Source organism: Sciurus carolinensis, chromosome 4 (genome assembly GCF_902686445.1).
Source record: "Sciurus carolinensis chromosome 4, mSciCar1.2, whole genome shotgun sequence".
Classification (NCBI taxonomy): Eukaryota; Metazoa; Chordata; class Mammalia; order Rodentia; family Sciuridae; genus Sciurus; species Sciurus carolinensis.
Window position 1 is genome coordinate 57106939 of NC_062216.1, and position 18925 is coordinate 57125863.

General features: G+C 36.9%; 1 protein-coding gene across 9 annotated transcripts in view; it reads right to left on the reverse strand.

The window, feature by feature from the left end:
* Window positions 1-18925, reverse strand: part of Unc5d (unc-5 netrin receptor D) — a 531864-nt gene that overhangs the window by 88125 nt on the left and 424814 nt on the right. For 5 of the 9 annotated variants that reach the window (XM_047551322.1, XM_047551323.1, XM_047551320.1 and 2 more), the window contains exons 6-7: window positions 18165-18332; window positions 16226-16390 (exon numbers count right to left, since the gene is read on the reverse strand). In XM_047551322.1, coding sequence (XP_047407278.1) covers window positions 16226-16390; window positions 18165-18332 — 333 coding nt within the window. The remainder of the gene's footprint in view (window positions 1-16225; window positions 16391-18164; window positions 18333-18925) is intronic. The other 4 variants (XM_047551326.1, XM_047551327.1, XM_047551325.1 and 1 more) reach the window with 1 other exon arrangement.

The window sequence follows — 18925 nt, forward strand, 5'->3', positions numbered from 1 at the left end:
TGGGGCTCCATGTGGTCAAATTCAGTTAGTCTTTGCCTCCCTAGGGCCCTTAGGTATATAGATAGGCCCAGGAGGGCCCCTTTTGTGTCCTGCAGGCAGAGAAATGCTACAATTTTGAGTCAGTGGCAGCTGAGCTGTGGTTTGGGAAAATGATAACAATTTTCCCAGGGTCCACCTTATATACTGACAGCTACCTTCAGGGTAAAGGGAAGTTGATGATCAGTAATTGCAACTCAGTCTTGTAATCTTTTCGTGTAATTAAAAGGGGCTTTTAAAAGGGCTCTAAGTTGTCATTTTTTTTCTTTGAAAATTACTTTTTATTATTTACATAGTTACTAAGCAATTATTAATCCAAAATAAAAAGTAGAAATAAGCACAGAGAAAAAAAAATTACTACCAGAAGATAACTACTGTCAAATTATATATGCAAGTCTAGGTTTTCTTCCCTAATATATATGTATATACATACATATATATGTGTATGCATATATATTATATAAAATTATATATATAATTTATAAATAATTACATATACATAATATATAATATATATAATTTGATTAAACATACTTATATACTGATAAGTACATTATTCTGAAACTATATGAAATTGTCAGTTGTTTATCATTTTTAGTTACAAAAAAAAAGAACTGTCATATATATATATTGCTTTTGTTGTTTATTGCTGCAATGCAAATATCGCTTTGTGGTACATGTGGGGGGGACAGGGGAGTTATATATCTATATGAGAGAAAGTGAACAATTTCCCTTTTATTTACACTGATGATCCATTTTTTTCTACTTTGGTTTAATTTTGGGCTTCCTTTTTTATAGTTGATATTTCCAAAGGATTTCCATGGTATCCATTGTTTTTGGAGCTATTTATATTTGCAATCCTACCCACTCACCCACATCCAGCCTATATAGGGAAACAAATGTGACCAGATCCCTGCAGCCCACATGCTGGGGCCCTAAGAGGTCTGAGGAGAGATGGCACATGTGGATAGATGCGTCCAATCTCTAACCCAGGGTGGGCAGGGGGCTGCTCCTCAAAAGCTGTGGGTTGTGATGGTTTGAAATCTGCTCCCATTGATTTTGAACATGGCCCAGACATGTTTGATATAGTCTATGCCATTTTTAAGATTCAGACATAGGGCCACTAAAAGTAGACTAAATATCCACTGGGACAGCAACACTCTTCCCAGGCAGCAGCTCAAATTATGTTATTACTGTCAATGTTTGGCCTTCTTTTATTCTGTTTCCAAAGACCACTTTTATTATTTCCTTCTTCATAGATCAAATTCGTTGAAACCTTTTCCACCCATAAAAGATATATTTAATGGTTCTATTTGAGTTTATCTTCCACATTCTTTGAACTTCTAAATTGCTTAGGAGTTGATTAAGAAGTTTGTGGAATTATTCACCTTTTCAGTCCATTCTCTGGCTAGTTCCTTATGTGTTGCAATAGTTGTCTAGAATCAGCATGCAAGATTCTACCATGATTCCACTTTCTCCAAGTCATGGTCAACTGCTTTGCCTATCTTCACCACCCCAAGTAGGACCTAGTTTCCACAGCACTGCAACTGAAATCCATGCACACGTCTGATAAATCTATCAACTCTCCAGTTCCATATGAAAGTTTTTGCCCACCTTGGGATGCCCTTCTCCTTCTAAACCCTTCATGTCAAAGTTTGACCAAGCCACAGATCAATTTCTAATTCCTTCCTAGAATCTTTGGTGATTACTCCCTTTGCACGAACACACCAATCTCTGGACATAAATGTTCATTTTACATATTTTGTACTTTTATAATGACTGTCAATTATGGGTCCTAACATGTAAGACATATTTCAATGCTTAATGTGACATTGCAAACACAGTCACAGCAAGATAAACAGGGAGAAAATGAAATTGAAATCTGCTTCTTTATTTGCTGATAAAGAGGTTGAGGTTCTTGATTATCAGTATGTTTCATTTATTATTTTTTCCATCTCTGCCCATAACCAGAAATAATTAAGAACCAGTGTTATGCTATCCAAGGCTATAGGAAACCCAGGGTCTGGCAGGTTGGCCTTGTATTAACAGCAGAAGATAATTAGACAAACACAAGAATTGTTTTGCATTGGCAACACCACTGTGCCTGAATATGTCAGGCAGACACCGCGGATGACAAAAATGGATTCTAATCTCCAGGTGTTGAAAGTTCATTTAGGCAGTAGAATGTGCAGAAACATCACCACCAGCTCCTGCATACACTCTAAACCTTTCCCAATGATCAAAAACATGGTCAAATTGAAAGAGTATAAAACAGTCAATCTCAGTTTTCACTTTTTAATTTCTTCATTGTATTTTTCTTTTCTGTTTGCTTTTAAAGACTGTGCTCAAAAATGACTCTTCAGAGACTCTGTGTATCCTGTCTGTACTAGATTAGTGCTCTCTCCCACCTGACTCCCCACAGCTTTTCAGCCTGTACAGGCATCACGAAATCTATTGCTCCTGTTAAAATGTTATCTGAGTACGTCCAGGGAAGACAAAAACAGAGAATATGAAGTTTTTAGAGATCCCTCCCAGGGTTTTCCATTTGGTGATGTCTGCTAAAGAAATCACTGGTTTCCCTAGAGAAATCTGGGTAATTACTGGAATTCCAGGGTTTAATGGAAAAACTACCCACTTGAATAAAACCCATGCACACTTGTAAATGAAAAACAGCTCTACTGACATCCTCCACCTAAGAATTGTTCAAGATCCTATCATGTTAATTAGGTGAAGTCAGAAAGGTACCACAACAGATGGCTCCTGGATGTCACTTCTGATCATAATGACCTTCTGGAATTGCCCTTTGCCAAAGCACATGATTAGTGTTCATTTAGAACACATAGACTTCCCCTGTGTTCTTTCAAATTCTGGATCTCAGTCAGAAATTATATCTACAAAGACTAGTCTCACAAGTGGTATTTGCATATTTTATTCTTGAACCAAATCATTTAATTTTTTGTATTTATTATTGATATTTTAATTTTATTTTATTATTATTTATTTATTTATTTTTGTACCAGGGATTGAACCCAGAGGCACTTAACCACTGAGCTACATCTCCAGCTCCCCCACAACATTTTTTTGTATTGCTCAGGGCCTAACTAAGTTGCTGGGGCTGGCTTTGAACTCATAATCCTCCTGCCTCTGCCTCCCAAGCCACTAGGATTATAGACATGCATTACCATGACTGGATTAATTTTTATTTTGATTGATTGACACAAAATAATTGCATGTATTTATGTTTCATTAAAATATACACATTGTAAATGATGAAATAGGGTAATCAGTGTGTCCATTACCTTAAGTAAGCATTTATCATTTCTTTGTGATAATATTCAAAATTCTCTCTTCTAGTTATTTTGAAATACACACTATATCAAGGTAAGATATAGTCATTCTACTGTGCAACAGGATAGCAGAAATTATTTCTCCTTTCTAACTAAACATAGTATTCTGTGAGTAATCTCTCCCTTTCCTCCCTGCTCGCCACTCTCCCCAGCCTCTGGTAACCACTATTCTGTGACACACACACACACAATGGAATAGTATTCAGTCATAAAAAGGACAAAAGTTCTGTCATTAGCAACAACACAGATGGAACTGGAGACTCTGTTCAAGGAAATAAGTCAGGTACCACCTGGCAAGTACCAAGTGATCACACTCATATATAGAAAGACTAAATTTTTATAACTGCATATGTATTACCATAAATTCTGTGTTTTAGTTTTTTTTTTTTTGATGGATACCCAGAATAAAATATGTTCTTGGGTTGCTGCAAATGCATTTAAGCATATGTCTTCAAGACTTTCTTATCTGCAATTGGCCTCAGAGTGATAAAATACAATGTTTCCAATTATGCTCTAAGGGAAGATACATATTAAAATCCTTCCTCTAGTGTATGAGTTCTTTTGCTTTGATTCCCTAGCTTTCATCTGCAATAGAAATATATACATACATATTCAAAACTGAACAAAAATGTCCAGAGTCCATAATTCAGGCTTAAGGGAATCATTTATTGGTTACTGTCATGATGATTGCTTACTTTGAGGCAAAAGTGATATTTAAAATAATTTAAAATTATTCAAAAACATCATATCAAAATAAAGTCAGTATACTGAAGAGATATCTACACTACCATGTTCATTTCAGTATTATTCAAAATGACCGAGACATGGAAACAACATATATATATAAAACATTTTATATATATATATATAAAACATTATGTAACATATGTTATATATATTATTTATTATATTTATATATCACATAAACATTTTATACATATAAATATCTTGTGCATTTATATACATATATAAAACATTATGCTAAGTGAAATAAGCCAAAAGCAGAAAGAAAAATATTGCATTATCTTACTTACATGTGAAATCTAAAATTGGCAATCTCACAGACACTGAATAAAATGGTGGTTGCCAGGGGTTTCAGTGAAGCAAGATAAAGAAATTCTGGAGATCTAATGTATAATGATGTAATTAGAGTTCATAATTTTATACTGAGCATTTAAAATTTGCTAAGAGGGCAGATCTCAAATGTTTTCACTTCACATTCAAATAAAACGGGAACCATGTGAAGGGATGAATATGCTAATTAAGTTGTGATGACTATTTCACAAGTAGACATATATCAAGTCACCAAGTTGTACAATATTTAACTTTCAACAGTCAATAATATCTCAGTAAAGTTGGAAAAATAAAATCCTATCCCTAAGCTCCAACTTTGACATAGGGTCACAGTGTCTTCCTGCTGTGCCAAGGGCTGCCCTGTTAGTTGCTGGACAAAAGCAGGTCTGAGTATGGAATGGATGGCAGGGGTGAGTGAGGTTGTTATAATGCCTATTTACTAATAGCTAAGGAAATAATTAACTGCCACATGCAGACTCTCAAGCCTGCTTATAAAAACTGCCCAAGGAGAAGTTGTGAATTGAATTTATACTTCTTCAGTCCTCAAGCTAGTCACAGATTACCCTCCATGATAGACAGGGCTATTAGTTTGTAGGCTCTATCTGGTTTCCCTACCCCATCACCTAGAACAGTGCTTGGAGCAGAGCAGGCCCTCAAACGGATCGCTGCTGCTCAGCCTCATCTGTCATTTCCATTCCAGGCAGTACAAAGGCAGGTCCGTAAGTCTCCTATGTGATTTCCTAGGACACAGTGGTTTCCTCATCAAAGGGGTCTGTAGCAACAGACCTCAAGGATGGATCCGAGGAGTCAGTACCCAGGTGAGGCCAGTCACCTCCTTAGTTGGGGTAGGGTGATTTGTTTCTTATCTAAAAGTTGCCCCCTCTCTCTGTGTAACCATCCCTCAAATGGTTCATTTTAGTTTTGAGTGAATGAGATAAGTTGCTCAGAACTGATTAAAAAGCACATGAACTGAAAGTATTATTTTCATATTATGTATTTATACACTGTAAATATATAGTATTATTTTCATATTATATATTTATAATGTATTTATATATTATTTTGCATTATATATTTATAATGTATTTATATATATTGCATGCATAAGAGTATATGTGTGTGTGTGTGTGTGTATGTATACACACATATGTGAAAGCTGTATTGAAGATATAAAATTATGAATTCAAGTTTTTAACCTGGGATGAGCCTGAAAGATCATCATGCTCTCATTCCTCATTTTTTGGATATGGATGCAAAGTGCGGTACCACTAGATTTGCAGAAGGTCATGCACTGGTTAATAAAACACCTGAACTGAGTCTCAGGACTCATAACTCCTAGTTCAGGACTCATAACTCCTTTTCCTGTCCTGTGATAGTTTTCTACATAAGCATGGCAATTTTCTGAACAGAGAACACTAACATTGTCCTGTACCAAACATATGTAAGCAAGGTTTTTTCTTATTATAATGCCATTATTCTAAAGAGGAAGACCAGGGCTAATGCAGATAATGATAATGTCTATTGATGTAGTTAGTATCTTCATGTTATGTATCACCTTTCTCAGTCATCTTGAAAAGATATGTGTATTTAATTTGTAATTTAAGGAGAAAAGGTGAAGTCAAAACAAAGAGCTTTCCTGTCTCTATTAATTCATTTTGCTCAGCACACCCCAGAGGCCACTGAATTTTTGTAAGAGTAGATTACTCAGTTTTAAATCACTTCCCTGATTGGGTTCTTGCCATTTCTTTTACAACCCAACCACTCTATGATCTCAGACATTAAATCTTTCTGTAGCCCAGACTAATATTTCTTACTCCGAGTTTCATACAGTTGGATCCAGGGCTAATTACACTGCAAATGTAGACTTTGTAACTCGTAGAACTAATACTTTATATGACAAAACTAAGTTTTGACTACAAGGGACTACAAGGGATCTTGGATATCAGTAACTACTGACAGCTAAACCTTTAAAAAACACTCTCAAAATATGTCAGGATTGCTAATTTGGGGATCTTAAAATGTGGAATGATAAAGCTGGGCAAGATGGTGCATGCCTGTATTCTTGGCTACTCTGAGGCTGAGGCAGGTGAATCACAAATTCAAGGTCAACCTGGGCAACAAAGCAAGACACTATCTCAAACTAAAACAGAAAGTATTGGGGATGTAGCTTAATGACACCGCACTTGCCTAGCATGCATGAGGTCCCAGGCCTGATACACACACACACACACACACACACACACACACACACACACACACTGTGGTGGAATGAGAGCAATTCTGGGTGTGATACAATTCAGGATTCCAGAACAGTCAGGATGATTCTCAGATCTGTAGATGGCTGTACAGTCCAGTAGTGTCTGGCTTGTTGGTTGTGTTACCTCTCAACCCCAGGAAGATAGGATTTTTGAATATGTATTGACAAGTTAGGCTTTGTTTTATAAAAATTACTTTCTGTCACAGGTCGTTAGAAAACATATATTCCTTATGAATGAGGGAAACCTGTGCATCCCACTGTCAGTATTTTAAGGACTGATTTTCTCACTTGTGGATCATCCAGGCCCCTGTGGTATTTCTTTTTCCCTCTCCTGAGTTTTCCTCTTGAGTTATTTTTAACTACTAGTAAGAATCAAACAATTTTAGAACCGGCTGGGACCCTACAGATCACCTGCTGTATCTTGCTAAAGACCAGATCCTACCTGTTGGGCAAAGGGAAACTGGACAATTGAGAGCTGTTCATTCAGCTACTTATTGGAAGTGCTAGGGAAGGATGCTGAACCTTTAGTGTGACAGGAAGTTTTAAGAATCCTCATGAACTGTTAGGGTTCTCTTAAACTCTTTTCTTTTTTCTACAACTGGCAGTATTTCTCAAATTACTGCTCAGAGTTGGTTTGTATAAAGAATGTAATTTGTGTCTCATATATTTTAATGACAAGTACATTTTATTACATTAGAAACACTGTATTAATCAGATCTATCAGGAAATATTTTAACAAAATATCTAAAGTTTCACATGCTGATACTTTTACAGATGATGGAAAACATAGATATGTAGACATACAGAGATAAAGATTTTTTTTTCTGCCACCAGATTCCCTTTATTAGAGAGGCCAGGCACATTGACATATGCCTATAAATCCCAGCTACTCAGGAGGCTGAGGTAGGAGGATCAGAAGTTTGAGGTCAGTTTCAGCAACTTAATGAAACCCTGTCTCAAAACTTAAAATGAAAAGGAAAGAGCTGGGCATGTAACTCAGTGGTAGAGCTCACTTGGGTTCAATTTCCAGTATTAAAAAAAAAAAAAAAACAAAAACAAACTAGAAAACACACACACACATACACTATTGTTATTATTATCATTATTCATACAAATGGAGTGCATACTATGGATGCCAAGTGCTTTGCATGGCCTGGTTCATCTTCTCAACAACAACAACAATAACAAAAAAAAAAAAACACCAATAACACATATTATTAAAAATTCTTCTTTATAGATGAGCAGATTTAGGCTTAAAAATTAAATTTGTTCATGGTATTCCTGCTCATAGTATTGTCTTCATAACTAAAACTTAAGCAATCTGATCACAGAGCCCTCATTATTCAACCTTTTATCTATGCAGTGAATTTCAAGACTAGTAGGTTCTGATCATTCCTTTATCTCAATTCTAGGTACATGTCCATTTGTGATCTTTCAAAAAGAGAGTAATCAGGTTCAACTCAGAGTCACAGGGGAACCTGGAAGGCTATTTAGTCTCAGTTCTGAATGCTAGATCAACCCAGGCCCAGCCTCACATACACTTAACCTCCACACTTCCTAGGATCTCTAGTTCAGAGTCACTGCTTGTCTTGGAGATGCCATCTGCAAAATCTTTCTCTTTGCAATGGATTTGCATTCTTAAAGACTCTGGTTCTGTAACTAGCACCTGACTTACACAAGGAATGTTTTTAAGCGTCTAAGAGTTTTTGTCTCCAGCTTACATGTTCACAGGGATTTGTTCTTGTTTATTTAATTTTCTTGGATTTTTGTTATGTTTTACATTGTTTTTGTCCTTTTCCCAAGTCATATGATCTGAAGATACAGCATCTTGCTCTCCAGTTCCCTAAATTCACTTTCAGGGTCCTCCCTCTTTGCAGTGAAGGTTTGATTTCGATTCCTCTCATAAAATGATCAAAGTTAACCATATGTGCCTGCAATAAATAACCTTCCAGAGATTGTTTCTAAAACAAAGCAGAGCATTTCCTGTTTAATTCCATCCACCAAAAGAACATAAGCATAGTAGAAAAAGACATTGAAAGATGTTGGGGGCAAAAAAATGGATAGAAGGAGAGGATGTGAAGAGCAGGCAGCATAATTGCCTTGATTTGTATTACTTGAGAAAACAATTATCACCTAGGTAACTCTGTCATGACTAGGTACCTGTAGCACAGATCCATGAGGAAATAAAGAGTAGACCTGACAAAAGGAAAATATCCTGCATGACAAAAGGAAAATATCCTGCATGACAAAAGGCATTTTAAGTGTTTCAGAGCCGGTTGATAAGAAGGCCATAGACTTTTAAAAGCTTATGAAATACATATCAATCATGGTCCAATGGATGGAGGCCAATGCTTATTTGGGAGGGGGATTGTGTTCAAAAAACAATCAGATATCTTTATGTTTTCATTAAAAAGGCATACAAATAGCAAAGTCTATAGTGGGTGGATAACAAAGGGGATGAATTTTAAGGTAATTTGCTGTATATGGTGTATTATTTATCCTCTTTATCCTCACTTCCCCCCTGGATGTGGCACTCAAGTGCAAAATCTTCTTATCATAAGGAAAAAAGTGACAGTTTTATTAGCTTTGTAGAATTTAAAAGAATGCTTTCATTAAGACACCTGAGTATTGTGATGGCTCTGCTTTATTTTCTTTTGTAATTAAGCACAATGGAATCTGGAGTCCAGAGCCACTCCACTCTGTCTTATTAAAGCTTGTTACTCACTGGCCTTCTTATGGGGTCCCATAATGAGAAAGTGTTTATTGGGGCATGGGGGAGAGACTGTTGCTAAGCTGCTAATGACTCCATATGTGTCCACATCTCCATTCTTATTACTCCTGTGGGTCTGCAATATTATATCCACATTTGCTATGCAGTATACATGAGAGCAACTCTGAATTAATCCACTGCTTATTATGCTGAAAGGCAAGCTATTGTGTATTTCTAGGAAAAAATTTTACATACAAAGGAGCACCTACTATGCACCATAAATGGAATGGGAATGGGATTTTAATAATGAAACTGCTTGGGAGCATTAGCAAGCAGTGGGATACTTCATGACAACAAAGGAATGTACTGTGTGAGTAGTTATCTTACTGATGCTGTTTCCATTCCTTTACTATGTAGCATTTATGACAGAATTAAGTAACAGTTCTGTTCACCTGGTTCTGAAATATGAGCTTATCTTACACAAAAAGTTTAAGAATAAGTCAAGTATGATTCCTGAATCTTTGTCAAAAGAAAAGAATTGATGGTTTTTGTTCTGGTAAAGGGGTTTCTATCTATTAGGATCCTCTATGTAAAATAAGTATTTCCTAAAACCACTGGCAAAAAAGTGAAAGGGTTGTCAGATGCTCTGAGCTATCTCCAGTATAAAATTTCTCCTTCTCAGTACCCTAGAAAATGTAGGGAAGGGACTCAGGTAATTATGGTAATAGATAACAATGAGGCTTAGATTGGTCCAAGAGCAAATGCTTAACAAAGCAGGCATTATTTTCATGTGATTACAGGTTCACCTTTTCAGGTGCTTCCCCTAGGTCATTTAAGCAGGTCTTTCAACAGACAATGTGGTTAGATTATTAGATGTAGCTGGGGAATGTTTATTTGAACTTGCTATTGTATAGATGTCTTTATCCTTGATGCGGTTTCCCTGACTGTCACTTCAAACTTCTCTTATCAATGTACCCATCAGAAATGAAAACAAACCACCCTTTAACTGATATTTCAGTTTCTGAACTGTCAATGTTGAACTGACCTCTGCTATATCTTGACAAGAGGGGCAGATTAGCTCTCAGGTAGCTCAGCCTTGAAGACTGCCTCTCTTCAGGTCCCTGTGGCATTTCTCTGGCTTTAGCCATGCTACACATCTAGGCACTAATCCCTTCTGAGGCAGATCCATTTCATCTTCTCAAGCCAAATCCCTTAGTTTTATTTCTACTGGAATAAAGAGAGAGGGAGAAGGTTTCTCTTATTCCTGAGGATCAAACTAAACACCCAATCATTTTCATCTTTCTGTTCCTGTCAGTGAGACACCGGCAGGTTATTTAGCTCTGGTTGTGATTCTCAGAGCACAGAAGCAGCTCTGCTTAGCAGGTAGAGGGGAAGATGGTCAGAAAGTTACTGAGTCTCATGTTTATACTCAGAGAACATGGATCTACAAATTCTTGTTTCTTGAAAATCACCCTCCATAATTATCTTCATTCTCTGGAAAATCAAGCACGAAGGAATTGGAGGTTCACTTTAAGCTTGTTGTTTGGAACTGCAAACTCACTGCAAATGAAAATGGTGCAATTTTATTTTCTCCAGTCTTGGGGCATTTATTTTCTTGTTGAGAGCACTTAGGTGTGGCCATCTGTGATAGCATGACACTAAGGTTCTGTGCTTCAGTCACAACTGACCAAGCAACAATCACACCCAAATATTAAAGTGATCATTCAGAGCTGGCAGCTCCATCTTTAGGAGAAATGCAGCCCTGAGGGACAACAAAGGAAATCCAGATGCTCTGTTGAAGGCTAAACAAAATCAAAGAATTGCAGGTCATCCAAGAGCCAAGCAAAGTCATTGTCAACCCTCCAAGAGAAGGTGGAAATTGAGGAATTGCTTTATGGTCATGTTGGTATTTTAAAGGGAAAAAAATTAGGATGAAGTAAATTCCCAAACTGTAACCTGACCTAGATCCTTCAATAAAGCCACTGTTCCATAAAGCTGTTGCCAAATGCTATTTTAATCAAAGCCATCCTTTGCTGGAGCTCTATCCTGAAAGTGCAGCTATTTTCATCAAGAGAATTCGGACAGAGTACCAAGGAGGAACACACGGTGTTGCTGGTATCATTAACTGGACTGTTGCTTGGTGCTTCCTCTATAGATTGTAAAATGTTACTCATTTTTGTTGACATCAGTAGCTACTTTCTGTCTAGAAAGACATCCTATATCCTGGTATTGGGCTCTTATAAACATACTTTGTTCCCACTGATATGCAAATATATCTCATGCACCTTATAATTACATAGACTTTATCCTTTCTCACTCAAGAAAGTTAAGTCACTACAGCCCTTAAAGTTTTGAATTATATTTGATAGATATCCTTATGTGCATACTATGCAAGCAAAGATAGCTGGAAAAACTTTAAGTGGAAAAGAGAATGTGGTGAATGAATTGATAGTTTGAATAGGAAAAAATAAATAAAGAAGGCTCCTATAGCATTTTCAATTTATGAGGGATGGATTTAACAAAGATCCTACCTCCAATGTTGAACACACATTCCAAGCCTCATTGTCTTCCTAACTATTTCCACTATGGGAAAACACAAACAGAATACTCAAGAAAGTACTTGTGTGATTAAAACCACACATGGCCAATGCCCAAAGGAGGAGTCCATTAAGTAAATCAGTGAATTACTTAAAGTCACACCTTAACTATGGACATGAGTGGCTTCAAGGAAAGACTGAGCTTTTTCTTTCTTTTTTTTTTTTTTAACTGCATGCAGTTTTTATTGTTTAATATTTTTTGTAGTTGTAGATAGACAGAATGCCTTTATTTTACTTATTTATTTTTACATGGTGCTGAGGATCGAATCCAGTGCCTCACACATGCTAGGCAAGTTCACCGATGAGCTACAGCCCCAGCCCAAGACTGAGCATTTTTAATTTCATGAGTACAAATGCATTGATGATAGTTAATTATATGTGTCAACTTGAGTGAGCCAAGGTGTGTCCAGATGTTTGGTCACACATTATCTTCTCAGTATTTCTGTGAGAGTATTCCATTTTCATCAGAAGACTGAGTAAAGCAGGTTGACCTCTATAGAAGAATAGGCCTCATTCAGTCAGTTGAAGACAAGAATAGAACAAAGGGCTGACTCCACCCTGAGTGACAGAGAATTCTCCTCAACAGTCTCTGAACCAGTACATCTGCTTTTCTCACATGACAGCCTTTGAACTGGGACATCAGGTCATCCTGGTTCTACTGCCCACTGGCATTTGGGCTTGAACTTGGGATACTGTCTCTGCATCTTTGTAGTTTCTGAACTTCATAACTATATGAACCAATTTCTTTTTTTTTAATTTATTTTTATTGAAAACAAATGGGATACATGTTGTTTCTCTGTTTTTACATGAAGTAAAGACATACCATTTGTGTAATCATACATTTACATAGGGTAATAGTGTTTGATTCATTCTGTTATTTTTTCTTCTCCCCATCCCTCCAACCCCTCTTTTCCCTCTATACAGTCCCTCCTTCCTCCATTCTTGCCCCACTCACCCCCCAATTCTGTGTCATTATCCGCTTATCAGCGAGATCATTCGTCCTTTGGTTTTTTGAGATTGGCTTATCTCACTTAGCATGATATTCTCCAATTTCATCCATTTGCCTACAAATGCCATAATTTTATTATTCTTTATGGCTGAGAAATATTATATATATATATATATATATATATATATATATATATATATATATCACAGTTTCTTTATCCATTCATCAATTGAGGGGCATCTAGGTTTGTTCCACAATCTGGCTTTTGTGAATTGAGCAGCTATGAACATTGATGTGGCTGCATCTCTGTAGTATGCTGATTTTAAGTCCTTTGGGTATAGGCCAAGGAGTGGGATAGCTGGGTCAAATGGTGTTTCCATTCCAAGTTTTCTAAGAAATCTCCACACTGCTTTCCACTTCCATAGCACAAGAAATAAAAGCAAGAATCAATAACTGGGATAGATTCAAACTAAAAAGTTTTCTCTCAGCAAAGGAAACTATCAGCAATGTGAAGAGAGAACCTACAGAGTGGGAGAAAATCTTTGCCACTCATACTTCAGATAGAGCACTAATTTCCAGAATATATAAAGAACTCAAAAAACTCTACACCAAGAATACAAATAACCCCATCAACAAATGGGCTAAGGAAATGAACAGACACTTCACAGAAGAAGATCTACAAGCAATCAACAGATATGTGAAAAAATGTTCAACATCTCTAGTAATAAGAGAAATGCAAATCAAAACTACCCTAAGATTCCACCTCACCCCAATTAGAATGATGATTATCAAGAATACAAGCAACAATAGGTGTTGGTGAGGATGTGGGGAAAAAGGTACACTCATACATTGCTGGTGGGGTTGCAAATTAGTGCAGCCACTCTGGAAGGCAGTGTGGAGATTCCTTAGAAAACTTGGAATGGACCCACCAACTTCTTATAATAAAAATCTCTCCATTGTATACCATCTCTGTCTTTTTTGGCATACCAGTGGTTCTGTTTCTCTATAGAACCCTAATTAGTCTGTCACCAAGGATTTTCAAGTAGGATATACATTTGTCAATAAATCCTCAGTGCTGATGATTCCTTCCAGCCCCAAACAGAACTCTCACTCAACTTATGAGTGAATATGTATTACAATCCATGTGGAAATAAATAATATTCACACATTCAGTAAATAATTTTTCTTTCATTAAGAATTAACCATTGTCTATGTTTAATCAGTACCTCTCAGACTGTCTTAGTGGATTACAGTTGAAGATGGATACCCATAGATTCCCTCCAAATACCATTCCAGTATGTGGTTGATAGCAAAAGTCATTACTCTTACTATGATCATCTAAAATTCAATCTGTTAGAGTAACTTTGTCATTATTCTTTAGAAAACATAATATTTACAGTTCTGTCTATATCAATTTCAAAACATGACCATGATGTTTAAAAGCAATCCAATCTCGGAGGTATGTTTGTAGAAAAATCTAATCGCAGTGAAGTGTTGTCAGAAACACATTTCCTTAAATGTCTTGCTGTTTAGTTGGTGTTCAGTTTCTTTCCATATAGGATGTGTGAAGATGTTTTGAAGAAGGTGAATGCTCTGTATGAATTAGTTGGTGAGCATAGCTCTTTCATCACTGAAACTGGTGGCTGTGTTGTCTTCTATTGCAACCCCTTGCACTGTATCTGATAGGGATAGGGTACTTCAATCAGAAAATAAAGGCACTGTGGGTTCTTAATAAGTGCTTGGAAGAACAACAGAGTAGAAGAAGAGGACCCAGAGGGAAAGAAGTAAGGGAGGGCATGGGGAAGGACTGGGAAACAGGATCTAAAAATTATGCCAAGTCCATGTAGGGACATACGACAATGAATCCTGCCATATATAAATATATATATAATTATAATGCAAGGACTAAAATAATAATAATAATAACACAAGGAAGCAATAGAGTAGAGCAAGAAGGTCTGGTGAAGGAAGGAAGGGAAGTAAAACAAAGGGACGGTAGAATAAGGTTGATCAAATGAGCATGAACAAGTATGACATAATGAATCTCAATACTATGTATAATTGTAATGCACCAATAAAAATTGTTAAAGATGAAAAAATTTTGAACTATAAAAAGTACTCATTTCAATGTTCTAACCATTTTAAATAATGAATAACCATACAGATTTATTCTGAGCACACCAAACAGCATCTGCTTGCCTCCAATGGTACCCAGTTATATGGATGTATAAAAAGAAATTCAACAGAGATTTCCTCCATATTGTCATTTCCCTAATAAAAAGTGACATATCTTCCTGAAAAGATCTCAAACTATTGATATATATATATATATATATATTTTTTTTTTTTTTTTCTGGAGATCACCCAAAGTTTTCCAAGAAAGGGACACTAGCTCCAATAAATACGTATGTTCCCAGTCTTTTTTTTTACTTTTCTTTTTTTTTTTTTTAAGGATCCAAGTCAAATCAATATACCTCAGCTCAACGGGAGTGGGAAAATGGAGGAAGGGTTAATATTTACTGAGCACTAACTTGGTGCTATAAATGATGCCAATATGTCTTTTTATCATTTTGCCTTGTAGTAACTGAAAGATCACTTTTAGTACTTACAGTCATGGGAGTTAAATGACTGGGGTAGGGCCACAAATAAAACCTGTCTCTCCTTGACTCTATTTGATCCTCCTTTTTAACTCAGGCAGATAGTCACTGGGAGGTAAAAATAATGTGCTCTTGGGAATAAAGCAAAGGCTTAGAAGTTTTGAAATGAACATGCCATTTTCTACTCTGTCCAATCAATGGGACATGAAGCTATCTACCTCTCCAGGCCTCCCTATCCCCCATCACTTGCAAATTTTAGTGCAACACAAATTCTTTGCCAAGGAATCTTGGCTTTTGAACACTTAAATGTCTTGTAGTGCTACAAAATTCTTGGGAGAACTATAAGTGCACAGTGAATAGTAACAGAATTTCACCAAACACAAGTGGTAGCTACTCATAGTCTTAAATATTTTATGAAATTATTATCTTAAAATCCTATTTGATTAGATTATGATAAAAATTAAAAATTGCCCCATATTAGTTAGAATGTATCTGTCTACTTTTCTATGCTTTCTATCCATTTCCTTTTTTGTGCCTAGTGATCTGCCTTCCTGCTGACTATTTTAACCCAGTTAATGGATATGACATCCTTTCTTGAAATATGTGAATATATGGACATCATGCACAAACACTGAAGACGTTAAACAGAAGGTGTTACCTAGCGTGCAGAGACCATCTGTGCAGTTTTCAGATTCCTGGCTGAGACCTTCACAGAATTTGCCCCCATTTCTTGGGGGTGGTGCTGCGCATTCCCGGATCCGGAGATGCTCACAGTCAGGACTGCAGACGGACCATTCGCTCCACACTTCCCAGCTTCCGTCCACTTCAAAGGGAAAAGAACAGAAACACCATTAGAAGGAAGCAAGCAGCTGTCAGGAAACTCACTCCAGGGTTGCTGCTCCTGTCCTTAGAACTGGATTTTAAAGAAATCACTACCAAAACAAAAACAAAATCACAGATAAGTATCTTTTCTCCCTGGTTCTTTCCTTAAAAAAAATTGCTGTGGTATAATTCTCTTGCTATTTCAGGATGAGAGCAATTACTGAATTTAGGCAAGCAGATGAATGACCAGTACCTTTGGGTTGGCTAATAAGGGCATTATCTATTCTTTCCCAGTGTTTCATGCTCAAGTGCATCTTAGATGGACAGGTGAACTACACTGTAGCCCTTGGTAATCAGCCACTGCCTCGTGAGTTGAAAGTTTAGAACAAAGGGTAAAATAAACTATCTTTTAGCCCTAAATGTCCCTATACTATTAAAAAATTAAACCCAAATATACTGATAGTTTAAACTAAAACAGGTCAGTCAAACCCCAAGATGCCAGGACCTACATAAATAGAATTTCTTGGGTCATGAATTGCTGCTGTATGTAGAAATGAACAAACTAAACTTAATTCCATTAAAAATCAACCCTAGAGATTAGGGCAGATGTTTGAGACAATTGCCCCATTACCTCCTAGGAATAGTCTAACCATGCTTATGTGGGTTATGGTAGCACAATTTTTAATCTAAAGCAATTAGTCAAAAATAGAGAAAGATAAAAAAGAAAATAGTGAACTTGAGGCAAAATTTCTGAATCCCTGAGTTGGTTGTACCAATTTATGAGCTGTGCAACCCTGGGCAATCACATGGTCACACTGACCACGTCTATCAACTGGAGAGAATAAAACTCACAACACAGAGTTAAATGATATTGCATGGAAAAAATATCCTGCACAGTACCTGGCACATAGTAAGCACTCAATAAATGTTTATTGAACATGAGTCCAAAAGGAAACTCCAAGAATATGTTGCTGGTGAGAGCCTCACCTTAGCTTTGGGTGAAACTAAATTTGAAATTTGAGGCTCTGGTTCAGTGTCCTTGGAGTTAATATTCTGTAGTGCATATGAGATGCAGGATCAATTTATTTCTCAGTGGGAGGATATGCTTTCCATAAAGAAAGCCATCTTCCATTTCATCTACTTCTCATTGTATAAATTGGGTTACAGCCAGGAAGAGGTGAACAGAACTGATAAAAGACACATTTGGTAAATGAGGTCTGTCTCTATTCAGAAAGAAAGGCAAACACATGCCCAAGGTAAAATACAGACTGCTGTGAGACTGTATGGTTACTGCCAATTGTATTGTAAATAAATACAAAGCCAAAACTGATAAAAGGTCAAGTGTTTGGTGCCGGATCTTCTGTGCTTGAAGAAAACAAACTAATCCCTGCTTACTATTATAGGAATTCATGCCATGAAGAGGGAGAACCCAAGGACAGAAGCAGGTGGCTGAGCCCAACCAAATAGTGGTAGTATAAATGCTTCAAAGAGCATTTGGCTTCTTGATAGTGAGTATATGAAGTCATCTGAGTATAAAAAGAAAAAAAAAAAAAATATATATATATATATATATGCCCTAAAACACTGAACGGGGGTATTTAATTGACAATGTTGCCATTACAATGAGTCCCTCATTATTAGCACCTTGGACAAAGGCTCTATTCTTAAAACCCAGGAAAAGGGTGACTTTGGACAGGAAGGTTATATTGATTGCTTCACACCAGCTTAATAGTGTTGGTGGATCAGAAGGGAAAGGGAATCTGCGTATATCTCACCAGGACAAAGAGAAGTGCAGGTTATTTTCTGCACTGACATTCCCTCACAAAAGGCCCCACCATTGAGAGGAGCTGGGTTGGTGCAGGTCCGGGAACGTTTCTGCCATCCTCTACCACAGCGAACATTGCAGGCTGACCACTCTGTCCAGGAAGACCAGCCTCCATTCACTGAGAGACAAAAATGGGGAGGGGAGAAAAAAAAGGAGAGAGTTTTTTACTGATTGCCTACTATGTGCAAGCCACTGTGCCAGGTGTTGTGAGCTGGGCATCCGGGGACCAAGAGACTGGTGAGGCAGCATAGGTCTCACCTCTGCTACCCCTCAACCTACTTGTCTGTAATAGGAAGGATCTAGAGAGTATGCTTCGTGGGGAAATTATGAAAAACAGGAAGACTTCATCAAAAGATCTCTAAAGCACTTGAAAATCCAGAGTATAAGAAGAAAATATCAGCATTTGAATTTCTATTATTTTAAGTGCTTCGAATATAAATCCCAGGGCTCTTCTATTATGGGAGGAAATGCCTTTAGTTAAATAGCTAGGAACTTCTTTTATATAATACCTGAGATAGTCAGCAAATAGTAATGTTTGTTTTGGTGATTTCATATGCCAGGAGAGAAAGTAACCGGCAGAGGGTATGGGATGTTGGGGGCGTGGATATTGGGTTTAGGAATAGAGAAAAGCAGAAACTACCCACAATGCTTTTAAACTCTAAGCACACTGGAAGAAAACAAACAACTTTTATTATTATCTTTAAAGGAAAG